The sequence below is a fragment of the Gossypium raimondii genome, chromosome 7 (assembly GCF_025698545.1).
Source record: "Gossypium raimondii isolate GPD5lz chromosome 7, ASM2569854v1, whole genome shotgun sequence".
Taxonomy (NCBI): domain Eukaryota; kingdom Viridiplantae; phylum Streptophyta; class Magnoliopsida; order Malvales; family Malvaceae; genus Gossypium; species Gossypium raimondii.
The window spans coordinates 9101585-9115840 of record NC_068571.1 but is presented as its reverse complement, the minus strand read 5'-3'; the positions used below and the strand labels follow the sequence as shown (position 1 = coordinate 9115840).

The following is a 14256-nucleotide window of genomic DNA, read 5'->3' as shown; positions in this document are numbered from 1 at the left end:
TATATATATATGAGATGATCCACAGTTGATTGATTAAAAATAAGAAGAGTGGTAATGAGAAAATACATGTGTTGTATTGTTCTATTCACTTCTTTAGGTTATTCAATAACTGTGAGAAGTGAGGTAATGAGAAGGTGCATGTCTAGGATTGGCTCTGGCTAGGAAAGACTTGGTTTTTAAGCGGTCAAATTTGACTCACCTCCTTTTACTGGGACCGTACCTGGTGCACGGTTCACATTCACTTCTTCGGTTTTTCCTTTAAAAGAAAAACTATGGAGAATCAAAATTGTTTGTTTTAAGACTGATTAATTCTTATGAATGGATATTATAAAATTTCTATAGTATGTCATGCATATATCGAAAGCATGTCATTTAGATTAGGTAAGAATGCCACTAGGACTATTGTATGATCATTCTTGAAATTTGGGATAAAAAAAACATTGCATGTTTTTTAATATATTGAGTGGGAGAAAGTCCTTGAACAAGACCTACGACCTCCATTGATGGTTCTTAAGTGATAGCATGATAAAGTTTCGAGCCGGTTCCTACCCTAGCAGCACTATGTTGCTGAAATGAAAAATATTTGCTTAATATAAAGATAGTAATTAGTGAAATCTTTATTTTTTTTCAATTCAAATATGTCACATACTCCTCTTATTAGCATTCTTACTAAAAATAAATTAAATGGGGATAACTTTCGAGAATGGAAACGGAACTTGTTGATAGTTTTCAATAGTGAGAAACACAAATCTGTTCTTGATGAAACGTGTCCTCTTAAAGCTCAGCCTAAAACAAGAAATCGTTGGAGAGATTCTGACTTGATTGCTCGATGTTATATGTTAGCAAACATGAGTAGTGTGTCGCAAAAGCAACACGAGAATTTCTTTACCATTAAAGAGATCATAAAAAATTTGGAGGAATTGGTCGAAGGCCAAGTCACATTGGCTCGACAATCCACTATTACAAATTTGATGAAATCTCAACAGAAAATCGACACTCCAGTCAAAGGACATATGCTTAAGCTGGTGGGATTCTTTGTGGAAGTACAGGATAATGGGGCTGAACTAGGCATGAACATGCAAATTGAAATAGTGTTCAAATCCTTAACCAATGAGTTTGTTGGTTTCAGGGCTGCTTACAACTTGAGGAAGAAGATGCTTACCTTGACTCAGCTCATGAATGTATTACAATCCTATGAGTTGATGTTGAATGGTGGTAAGCTGGTTCAGGAGAAACCTGAGACAAACTTAGCTGTGAGCCCCTCGTCCTCTAAGGAGAAATAGAAAGCTAAGGGAAATAAGAAATTGATTAAGTCTTCGGTTCCGACGTATGGATAGGAAGAATGCTAAGAAGTCAAAAGATCCTAAAAAGATCAAATGTTTCTTCTACAACAGGAAAGGGCAATCCAAATCAAATTGCAAGAAGTATTTGGAGTCCCTAGTCAAAAAGGGAAAATGTATGAAACTCTTTATGGTTGCAGCTTGCTTAGTGGAAGAATCAATTGACAATTGGGATATTGATTCTGGAGTCACTAACCATGTGTGTGTTTCTTTACAGGGGTTCAGTGAAACGAGAAGTCTACGTGGCAGAAGCCTCTCGTTGCGGACCAAAGATGGGAGCTATGTTTTAGCCGAAGCAGTGGGAGAAGTTATTTTACATTTTGATAATTTTACAAATATTGTTTTAAAAAACGTGTTTTATGTACCTAATTTAAGAGGAATTTATTTTTTGTAGCATGTTTATTTTATGACGGTTATACCTTGACTGCAACACCCCAAATCCATTCTAAACATTATGACCGAATCTGGCGATGTCACATTGTAACACCCCTTACCCGTATTCGACGCCGAAATAGGGTACGAGGCATTACCAGAACACATACACTTATAAACATGTTAAATTGAGTTATAAAATTTCATTCAAATTTAAACTCTTCAAATTTTTAACATGCTTTTATAAATCTTCACGTTATAACTTCAAAATACTATATTTGTAACAAATAGGGCTTCTGAGACCCAATACATACTCATGCAATTCAATACTTCATTTTCATTTCATTTAACTCATGATTCTCATGTTCACGATTCAATTCAATTTCTCAATCCAATATACATTTCAATACCACAATAATTCATTTAATTCACATCATATCATTTGCAGTTCCATTTAATTCACGTACAATTCAATTTCATTAAGTTCAATACTAATACATATTTATCGTTTAACTTAACGTCCCCTTTTTGCATCATTTTACACTTCAAGCATGAACCTAGTATTTCATTTCCTTTCCACTCCCGTTTCCTATGTATATCACACAAGATATAAACATTACACTCAACCATAGTCGCAAGCAAGTCTTTTTGAAGACTAACCACATGATAAACCATTTTAATAAAAATTACAAACTTTAAACCTTACCACCCTTTTATGATCACAAGCATATTTCGATCTAGACATTTATCATCTCAATGCATAATTTTATAAATTTAATGTGGCGTAATCCAGCCACAACTTGGCCAAAGCCTAAGCATACACACCAAACATGCTAGCCAAATAAACATATAGTATAAGCATTATAAGCATGGATAAGCACCACATTTATTTATGTATCAAACTTATCAACATGAGTTAATTCATAAACCATTTCTGACATTGCTACATACCAAATCATATACCAAGTATAACACATACACATACTATGAAACTTTATTTTCTCACATGAACTTTAACTATAACTAATAAATGCACAATTATAAACATCATTTCTTTTCAATCGTTTATCAATTATAGTAGAGCATATGGCCAATTATACACAAATCATTCATATGTTCTTCCAATTTTCCTCCTCCTCCTCTCCATTCCACATCCTTAATGTGTATAACACACTTAAACAACATTAACTACAATTTCACTATTCACTCACATGTATATTCAAAGCTATCTATTCGAGTTAAAGTTACTAAATTATTTTTACCTGGAACTACAGAACTTCAAATTAAGATCCGTAAATTTTACCCAAAACTAGATTCACATATCTTCTTACCATAAAATTTTCAAAATTTTTGGTTTAGCCAAATAGTATAGTTTATTCTTTAAAGTTCCCCCTATTTCCTGCTCAACAGTTCTAGCCTCTCTTCACTAAAAATTAATTACCTCATTATACAAAATTCGGATATTGTTTCCGTTTGTTTCTCTTGAAAATATATTCACTGAGGATTCTAAAAATATAAAATTTATCCCATAATTATTTTTTTACAAATTTTTACAATTTTCCAAAGGCAGAATAGGGGATTCTAAAGTCATTCTGAATCTGTCTAACTAAACTTCAAATATCTCAAAATATATAACTCTTTTTCTTTCTTTGTTTCTTTTATGTGAAAATAGACTCATTCAACTTCAATTTCATATATTATTGAGCCTCTAATTCAATCTCCACCATTTTTGGTGATTTTTCAAATTCACACAACTGTTGTTGTCTAAACTGTTTTATTGCTAAATGTACTCTTTCATAATTTCACTTTTTCACTTTCAATCACATTCAATTCAAAATTCACTTTTTTTCATTTCTAAGTCGATATTCAATTCAAGTCCACACCTATATTCATTATTCTATTACACTTAGTCAATTTCCCGATGAACATTTCGGAATCATAACAGATACTCGGTGACTTCATCACATAGCAACCACCTTATTAATCAATGATGTCCGATGGAATCAACACATAGCAACCACCTTACTAATCAATGATGTTCGGTTCACATAGTAGTCTACACATAGTACTACACATGTGACCATTACCATCCGATACACGTAGTAGCCTGCACATAGTTCTACACACGTGATTGAAACTATCTGGTACACATAGTAGCCTGCACATAGTACTACACATGTTACCATTACCATCCGATACACGTAGTAGCCTGCACATAGTACTACACACGTGATCGAAACTATCCGGTATGCATATTAGCCTGCACATAGTACTACACATGCGACCTATCATTCTGGTACACGTAGTAGCCTGCACATAATACTACACACGTGACCATCACTTTCACTTTTACATAGTGGCGTACACACAATCCGTGCCACACATGTGATCATTCCTGTCACTTCATTCGTATCCCTTTTTATTCCAAAGGTTCATTCGAGAATTTTTCACTTTTTCTCACTTTTCTTTTTATCGATCAATTTCAATTTCTCTCCTTTCTTGATTTATAGCAATAGATTTAACTTATATACCCTTCACACCATTCATTGTAGTCCAAAAATCATACTTTGGAAAAATTATGTTTTTCCCTTAAATTTTCACAAAATTACAATTTTTCCCCTAGGCTCGTAAAATAATTTTTATTCAATTTCCTTGCATTTTAGGCCTAGCTGAACCATTTTCATAACTATAGCAGTCCACAATACTCACTTATTCACACACTTGTGACATATTTTATAACTTTTACAAATTAATTTTTTAGGCATTTTCATCTAAAATTACTTAGTACAAATCGTTTATCACACTCCAAACATTCATATTCTTCCATAAAACATCAAAATACATGCATATCATTCATGGGTAAATTTTTAAACACAAACCCTAGTTCAAAACAATGGTAAAAATAGGTAAATCTTGTTACAAGGATTTAAAAAACGTAAAAATCATTAAAAACGGGGATAGAACGGACTTACAATCGAGCTTGGAAGCTTGAAAAACCCTAGCCATGGTTTTTCCATGCAATTTTCGGCCTAGGGGTTGAAGATGGACAAAAATTGACTTTTCTTTTTTTTTAATTTATTTTAATAACTAAATGACCAAAATGCCCTTAATGAAAAACTTCGGAAACATGCCTAACCATACCCATTTTTATCCACCAACTTAACCAATGGTCTAATTACCACATAAAGACCTCCAATTTAAAATTTCATAACAATTGGACACCTCTAACATATAGAACTCAACTTTTTCACTTTTTACAATTTAGTTCTTTTGACTAAATTGAGTGCCCAAACGTCAAAATTTTTGAACGAAATGTTCACAAAATCATTTTGTGAAACCTTAAACCATAAAAATATAATGAAAATAATTTTTTTCTCGTCGAATTTGTGGTCCCGAAACATTATTTCGACTAGCCTCAAATTCAGGCTGTTACATTGACATTCAATAAAGAGATTGCTATTTACAGATCTGTAATGGATGGGTGGAAAATAATCTCTAATTTATCAAACCAATTAACTACTCGATGTTTCAAACTAAAATAGTGAATAAAAAGCTTAAAACTTCTCACTCTAATGAGGGGTACCTATGGAACTTAAGACTTGGTCATATTAACCAAGAAAGAATCACTAGACTCGCGAAAAATGGTCCCTTAAGTACGCTTAAAGAAGTTAGTCTTCCACAATGTGAATCTTTCTTGGAAGGTAAATTGACTAAGAGATCTTTTAATATGAAAGGTACAAGGGCCAACCAACCTTTAGAACTTGTGCACACTAATGTATGTGGTCCCATAAGCATTAGTGCCTGAGAAACTTAAGATTATTATGTGAATTTTATCGATGACTATTCTCGATATGGATATGTGTATTTAATGCACCGCAAAATCAAAAATTTTGATAAATTTTAAGAGTTTTGTGTGAAAGTGGAAAAATAATTAGGTTTATCCATAAAGAATTTTCGGTCTGACCAAGGTGGGGAATATTTGTCCGATGAGTTCTTAAGATACCTCATAGAGAATGAGATTTTATCCCAATTTACTACACCGGGCACTTCACAGCAGGATGGCGTAGTTGAGAGAAGGAATAAAACCTTGCTTGACATGGTTCGTTTAATGTTAAGCTATACATAACTTCCTACTTCCTTCTGGGTATATGCGATACAAACGGCTTGCTATATTCTGAATGATGTGCCAACCAAGTCTGCTTGTAAGACACCTTATGAAATGTGGCATGGAAAGAACCCGATCTAAATCACTTTAGAATATGGGGTTGTCCAACACACATTCTAGATAATGATGTAAAATAGTTGGATGCACGGACAGAATTGCACATGTTTATAGGATTTCTAAAAGGAACAAAGGAAGGATTATTCTACAATACGAAAGATAATACGATTAAAGTTTCTACTTATGCTACCTTCTTCGAGGAAAGCTATATGGATAACTTTAAGCCTCAAAGTAAAGTGGTACTCGAGGAACTTTTGGAAATGGTAGAATAATCACTAAGTTCAATTCTCGAGAAAGTTGTAAAAAGACCTATATATGGTCAACAACATAAGGGAATCTGTAGTAATGGGAGAGTTTTTAAGAAACCGGACTTCTTGATCTATGATGGTAGTATTTATAATACGGAATCCAATAATGAGGATGATAATCCACTCACTTACGAGAAGGCTATGCAGGACGTTGGTTCCAAGCTTTGAAAACAGGCTATTCATATCGAGATGGATTTTATGATATCCAATATGATGTGAGAACTTGTAGACTTGCTGATTAGGATTAAACTCGCAGGGTGTAAGTGGATCTACAAGAATAAGAGAAATACGGAGGGGAAAATGGAAACACATAAAGCTAGACTTGTAGGGAAAGGCTACACACAGAAAGAAGGCATCGATAATGATAAGACCTTTTCTTCAGTAGCCATGCTCAAGTCTATTCGCATACTCTTATCCATTGCCGTTGCTTTCGATTACAAGATTTGGCAAATGGATGTCAAGACAACATTCTTGAATGACTATCTTGATGGACTATTTACATAGCTCAACCTACTGGCTATGTTGTCAAAGGAAAGGAGCAGAAAGTTTGCAAACTACTAAGATCCATTTATGAACTTAAGCAAACGTCCCGCTTATGGAATAAAAAATTTAATCAAATGATCAAGATTTTTTAAATTTAAGTAAAACGCTGATGAACCTTGTGTTCATAAGTGTATAAAGGACAAAAAGGTGGTCTTCCTCGTTTTGTATGTTGATAATATTCTACTAATCGAAAAAAATGTAGGAGAATTGTCATCGGTTAAACTATGGTTAGCTCAATAGTTTAGCATGGAGGACTTGGGTGAAGCTAGTTATATTCTTGGAATTCGAATCCTTATGGATCGAAAGAATAAAACGATAGCACTATCTCAAGCTTCATACATCGATAATGTACTGGAATATTTTGCAATGACCGATGAAAAGCCAGGCGTTCAACCGACTGCATCAGGTTTGCATCTTTCTTTAGATGACTATCCTAAGATAGCAGAAGAAAGAGAGCATATGAGTAAGGTTCCATATGCTTCGGCATTTGGAAGCCTTATGTATGCGATGTTTTGCGCACATCCAGATATTTGTTTTGCAGTAGGAATGGTTAGTTGATATAAGACGAATTCAAGTCTTAGACATTGACAAGCTGTAAAGCATATATTAATGTATCTTAAAAGAACCAGGGATTATATGATTATGTATTCTAGGAAGGACCTTACTCCTATTGGATACATAGACTCAGACTTCCAAACCTGTAAAGATTTGAAGAAATAGACATTGAAAAATGTATTTATTTTAAGCTGTGGAGCCATTGTATGGAGAAATGTAAAACAAACTTGCATTGCTGACTCTACTATGGAGGCCAAGTATGTGGCTGCTTCTGAGGCAACGAAAGAAGCAATATGGCTTCGAAAGTTCTTAACCAAACTTGAAGTTATTCCTGGTATGGAAAAAACTATAACACTGTATTGTGACAACAGTGTTGCAATAGCAAATACCAAGAAAATGGGAAGGCATAAGAGGACGAAACACATTGATCAGAAGTATCACTTGATATGAGAGGCAATAGCCGAAGGAATTGTAGATGTGATGAAAGTAGCTTCTGAAGATAACCTTCAAGATCCATTTACTAAGACTCTTGTAACAAGGAGTTTTAACAAACACGTTGAGGATATGAGAATGCAAAACATGACACATTTACTTCACTAGGGCAAGTGGGAGATTGTTGAGAAATGTGCCCATATTGTAGTAAACATGTAATTATTTTCTATTTATTTGAACAATGATTAAATAAATAAAGCTAGTTTCACATTTCACTATTATGTCTTTTGTATTTTCCGTCTTTTATATTTTGCATACATAGCGAAATTGTGACAAGCAAATATTAGCTCATTGATTGTCTAAAGCTCAAACTGAAAGATAAGTGGCATTGTAAAGAATGTTTACATTATGAGAAAGATAACTTACTTTAGTAGATAATCTAAATAAGTTTGTAATCCCGTAAAAAAAATTGGAGTGAGTATTTGATTCAAATACTGAAAAGAATTATTATGTCATTTACAATTCCAATTGAAGAGATAGCTAGCCTTGGTTATCAGAGCAGTTGACTCCACGAGTAGAGACATAGATGTATTCATTGGTAGAATGATACATTGGACTGGACCCATGATGAACTAATTCTGAATCCGTTTGTAAATTAATTCACTTGTGATGTTCATGGTGTAATTTACCTAAATCCTGAGTTAGCCATTGACCATGCGTATCAGTAGAGGCTTATGCTCTAAAGATGATCGAGCCCATAGTTGGTATGTTGAGTACATGACTTGTGTATGCCATGGCTTTACTAGCAATTGCGGAATTCATGGTTCAATTAAAGAGTTAATGATATCATCTCATTGGCATTGTGTGGATTGATAAATATAGAACGTGGTCACGGGTTGCTTGTTCTCGAACAAGCAATTTATCACAGTCATTTGTGGACAGTGATCATATTAATCATTAAGAAGACACAATGGTAACAATGAGATAAAATAAGATTGTATTGAGTGAATGGATTTAACTCAAAGGAATCAAGGATACCATATGCAGATAACACACACATGACGAAGTCATTTGACAAAGCAGTTGGATGAATTGCTTTCATAAAAAGTATACAATGAGTTTTCAATCATGGTACTTCTTGTGGACTGACTCCATGATTAAGTAATTGCGAATTATTGGAACGATGTTTCTGAACATAATTGCAATTTCTAGAGCATAATTGTATATGTCAGATTGGCCCCTCCTCTAGCTCAACAAAAGCTCAATCGGACTACATTTGAATCAGAAGAAAATTCTATGACTTTGGGAATAATTTAATTGAATCAATTTATTCGATGTGGAATTAAATTAGGTGGTCATAATTATTCAATTAGAAAATTTGATTAAAGAATTTTCTTAAAAATTATTTTGGAAAATCTAAGTGAGTTTTGGAAAAATTAATTTTGATCAAGTAAAATTAAATTAATCAAATTAATTAAAATTAACGTAATATTTTAGAAATTAATTTTCATGTCAGACAATTGGCCCAATGGGTAATTGAACTTGAAAATTGGACCTGAGATCATAAATTGGATCTGGGAGCCCAAAATCGAGACCAAGACCCAAAAACTGGTCGAACCGGGCCCAATATGTGAAATCGAACTGGCAGTCCAACCGGTGACTAGACCGGACTGATCGAGTCGTCACTAACCTAGACCGAACTAACATCAGCCGACTTGGCTCGGGGTGCCGTAAGGGTGTCACACCTGCATCACCGGACACGGCGGTGCCGGTGGCGTCCCGATGGCCGGCGGCGATTGGTCATTGGTGGTTGAGCAATGGAAGAGTTACATTCCTACTGGAATTCTACTAGATAATTTGATTTCAGTCTAATTATTCCAAAAATAATATTATTTTAATAGTTTAATATTAAATTTAATTTAATACTTATCTTAATATTATTTTATTAATTTAATATTAAAACGATTATCTTAATATTAAATTTAATTTAATGTTTATCTTGTAGATAAACATTCTATTATTTTAATAAGATTTAATATTAAAATTAATCTAATATTTATCTTGAATAAATATTATATTAATTTAATATTAAAGTGATTAAATTTATTATAGTTGAACTCTCTACACCCTCTTTATATAAAGAGAGCCTTGGGTCAATTTGAATTCAAGAGAAAGTTGTAGAGAGAAAATTCTCTAAAGAGATTATTCTAGAAAATTTCTAGAGATATTTTTCTGATTTACAACTTGAACCAAAAGTTTAGAGAAATTGTAAAATTACCCCACTGGTAATTTTTGTGAAAAATTTTCTGATTCAAAGCGAGCCTAATCGAAAATGTATAATTTTGATTAAGTGTTTATTACTTTAGATATCAGAACCAAGATCTTGTTTTGGAAACAATTTTAAAACTCTGATTTTTCCATAATTTTATTTTCTACTGCATTTTCCAAACCCGTTTGTCCAACACTAGGGAGGGTATCGATACTTGACCAATTTTTCTTTGATTTTCAAAACATTGAACCTTGAAACGGTATCGATACCAGATAGGGTATCGATAAAATTTGAAAGATATCAATACTTTCTTTAAGGTATTGATACTTTTTGTTTTTGCTTAATTTTCTTGAATATCTAAGTTTAAATCAATATCGATACCAGGCAGGAATATTGATTAAGGAATGAGATGAGCGACCATTGCACCACAAATTTTAAATATTTATTAAGAAGTTTTTTTAATTTTTTAATTTTACCCATTAAAGATATGATGAATTGTGATGTATTAATGGTGCATAGAGGCCACTCAATGATAGTGAATGAAATATAATCTATTTATTTTGTGTCATCAAAAGGTTTTTTTTATAACATATTTGATTTTTGTTATAAAACAAAAGGTAAATTATACTAGTAGTCATCCAACTATTAGTAAATTTCCTTTTAATCACTCGACTATGAAAAGTTACAAAATGATCATCTAACTATTCAACTTTGTCTTTTTTATCACCAAATGACTAACGAAGGCAACTCTTAATATTTATACATTGTGTCAATTTAGTATTGATTCTAAAAAATTCTAACCCTCAACATTTACACATTGTGCAATTTGGTCTCTATTGCATTTTGCTTTTCTTTGTGACCCTTTCACTTAAAAAGTTAAAAGAACAAATTATCAACTAAATTTGATTAAAATATACAAAAAGTGAAAACACTAAAAGATCCAAGATAATAACTTTTATCTGTTTCCATTCTCTTAAAATTAACCCTCGGTGTCATAAATAAAAGTAAAGCGCAAAAAAGGGACCAAATTACACAATGTGTAAATGTTAATGGTTAATTTTTTAGAATCAAGACTAAATTAACATATTTATCAATGTTGAGGGTTAAAGATGGTATTATGCCAATTTTAAAACCAAAAAGACAATTGAATAGTTGGGTCACCAATTTGTAACTTTTTTATAATTAGGTGAAAAAAAAATATTTACTCGTATTTTGTAAGTTTTAATAAAAAGAAATTGTGAATAGTAACGTTGTTTACCCTAAAATAAAACAAAGATTTAATTTATAAGGACAATATAACATTTCAAAGTCCTCGGTTCAGTATTCAAAGCTTTGCCGCCATAAATCCCGAACGATGATCATACCCTCCACCACTAAAACCAATGCCATTTCTCACCGCCAACGAGCTAGGGTTCCTCCTCGAATCCGCCATCTCCACTCGGTCCCTCCTATTCGGCCGAGCCACGCACGCCCACATTCTCAGAACTCTTGAAATTCCTCTCCCTTCTTTCCTGTCCAACCACCTCATCAACATGTACTCCAAACTCAACCTCCCCAACTCCGCCCACCTCGTCCTCTTGCAAACCCCGCCTCACTCACGTTCCGTCGTCACTTGGACGGCCCTCATTTCGGGTCATGTCCAGAACGGCCTTTTCTCTTCCGCTCTCCTCCATTTTTCCCGCATGCGTAGAGAACGAATTTCTCCCAACGATTTCACCTTCCCTTGCGCTTTCAAGGCATCCGCCTCGCTTCGGCTACCTGTTGTGGGAAAGCAACTTCACGCGCTGGCTTTAAAGTCTGCCCAGATTTTCGATTCCTTTGTTGGGTGTAGTTGTTTCGATATGTATATGAAAACGGGGCTTAGAGATGAAGCAACCAATTTGTTTGAAGAAATGCCTGAGAGAAGTATTGCAATGTGGAATGCAAATATTTCTAATGCGGTGCTTGATGGGAAGCCGAATATAGCTGTGGATGTTTTTATTCAGTTTAGAAGGATTGGCGGCGAACCTGATCCGGTTACCTTCTGCGTTTTCCTTAATGCGTGTTCAGATGCTTTGTATTTGGATTTAGGGAGGCAGTTACATGGATATGTGATCCGAAGCGGTTTTGATCGGAATTTGTCCGTTTGCAATGGACTTGTTGATTTTTATGGCAAGTGTAAGGAGGTGGAAGGCGCGGTGATGGTTTTTGATGGGATGGAGAAAAGAAATGCTGTTTCTTGGTGCTCATTGATATCTGCTTATGAGCAAAACTACGAAGAAGAGAATGCCTGTGGAATGTTTTTGGAGGCAAGGAAAGAAGGGATCGAACCTACTGATTTTATGGTCTCGAGTGTTATCAGTGCTTGTGCGGGGATGGCGGGGCTTGAGTTGGGTAGGTCAATTCATGCACTTGCTGTTAAGGCTTGTGTTGAAGGGAATGTTTTCGTTGGGAGTGCATTAGTCGATATGTATGGTAAATGTGGAAGCATTGATGACTCAGAGCAAGCATTTTATGAGATACCTGAGAGGAATTTAGTTAGTTGGAATGCAATGATTGGTAGCTATGCTCATCAAGGGCTTGCTGATATGGCTTTGTCATTGTTTCAAGACATGTTGTCTTGGGGTGAAGTTGTTCCCAATTATGTGACTTTGGTTTGTGTATTATCAGCTTGTAGCAGAGCAGGGGCAGTAAAAATGGGAATGGAAATTTTCAAATCAATGAAGGAAAGGTTTCGAATTCAACCAGGGGCAGAGCATTATGCTTGCATTGTGGACTTGTTAGGGAGAGCTGGGATGGTTGAGCGTGCTTACGAGTTTATCAAGGAAATGCCAATCCATCCTACGATTTCCATCTGGGGGGCTCTTTTGAACGCCTGTAGAGTGTATAAGAAACCAGAATTGGGGAAGATAGCAGCTAATAAACTATTCGAACTCGATCCTAAAGATTCGGGCAACCATGTGTTGCTATCTAATCTGTTTGCGTCTACTGGGAGCTGGGAGGAGGCTGATCTTGTGAGGAAGGAGATGAAAGATGTTGGGATAAAAAAGGGTGCAGGTTGCAGTTGGATCGCAGTAAAGAACAAAGTCCACATCTTCCAAGCAAAGGATACTTCACATGAGATGAATTCTAAGATACAAGAAATGTTGGCTAAACTCGGGAATGACATGAAGGCAGCTGGCTATGTTCCGGACATCGATTTTGCACTCTTCGACTTAGAAGAAGAAGAGAAAATGTCAGAGGTTGGGTACCATAGTGAGAAGATTGCTCTTGCCTTTGGTCTTATTGTTATACCTCCTGGAGTACCTATAAGAATCACAAAGAACCTTAGAATTTGTGGAGATTGCCATAGTGCCTTCAAGTTCATATCAGGCATTGTTGGGAGAGAAATTATTGTTAGAGATAATAACCGGTTTCATCGATTTAGGGACAGGCAATGCTCTTGTAGAGATTATTGGTGAATAGTTTTATATATGATCAACCAAATTTTTTGATGAAATACAATCAATAGTTTTTGTTTGAAAAAAGAAAATTTCTAAGCAACTCATAGAATAATAAAAAACAAGGGAGCTGAATATTAGAAAGAGAGAATATAATTAATTATTTTAAATGGTTTGTGTATTTTGATTACACAGATGAAGAATTTCATGGTTTCTCAATAAAATGTTGAACTCCCAAAATAATATTTAAAATATATATATAATACATTCCGGTCAAATTTAAAATTTTCATTAGAATGACTTTTTTTTAAATATTTAAAATATATGTTATATATGAGAAAGAATTAAAAGAATCCAACAAAACAATAATTATCAATATTTTATGATTAGAGGTTTTCATGAATACTTATTATAGGTTTTGATTATATCTGTTATTTTTGACATAATGTCTAGAGCTATCCATAACCTCTTCTCAACTCATAATAATTCGCTTCATCGCACTTGAACCCACTGACAAAAATACACATGTCAATCGAACTAAAACTTAATCGACAACTATAATTAGAGTTAATCATTATAGAACACAATCAAATTGCTAACCAATATATATTCAGACCTATACTATTATAAATCTATACAGGGCCCCCACAAGTAAAATATAAATAAGAATAAGTATGGATTGAGAACTCCCACATAGTTTAAAGGTTGTCATTAAGCCAATACCTCATGGTCATTAAGTTTATATATATATATATATATATATATATATATATATATTTTAAATGTTATAAATTAT

The 14256-nt window shown here is 34.0% G+C and overlaps 1 protein-coding gene across 1 annotated transcript; it reads left to right on the top strand.

The window, feature by feature from the left end:
- The first annotated feature begins 11360 nt into the window (after positions 1 to 11360).
- On the top strand, positions 11361 to 13517 carry LOC105802302 (pentatricopeptide repeat-containing protein At4g14850). Its single transcript, XM_012633869.2, has one exon. The coding sequence runs from the start codon at positions 11424 to 11426 to the stop codon at positions 13479 to 13481; it is 2058 nt and encodes a 685-aa protein (XP_012489323.1). The 5' UTR covers positions 11361 to 11423; the 3' UTR covers positions 13482 to 13517.
- The last annotated feature ends 739 nt before the right edge of the window (positions 13518 to 14256 follow it).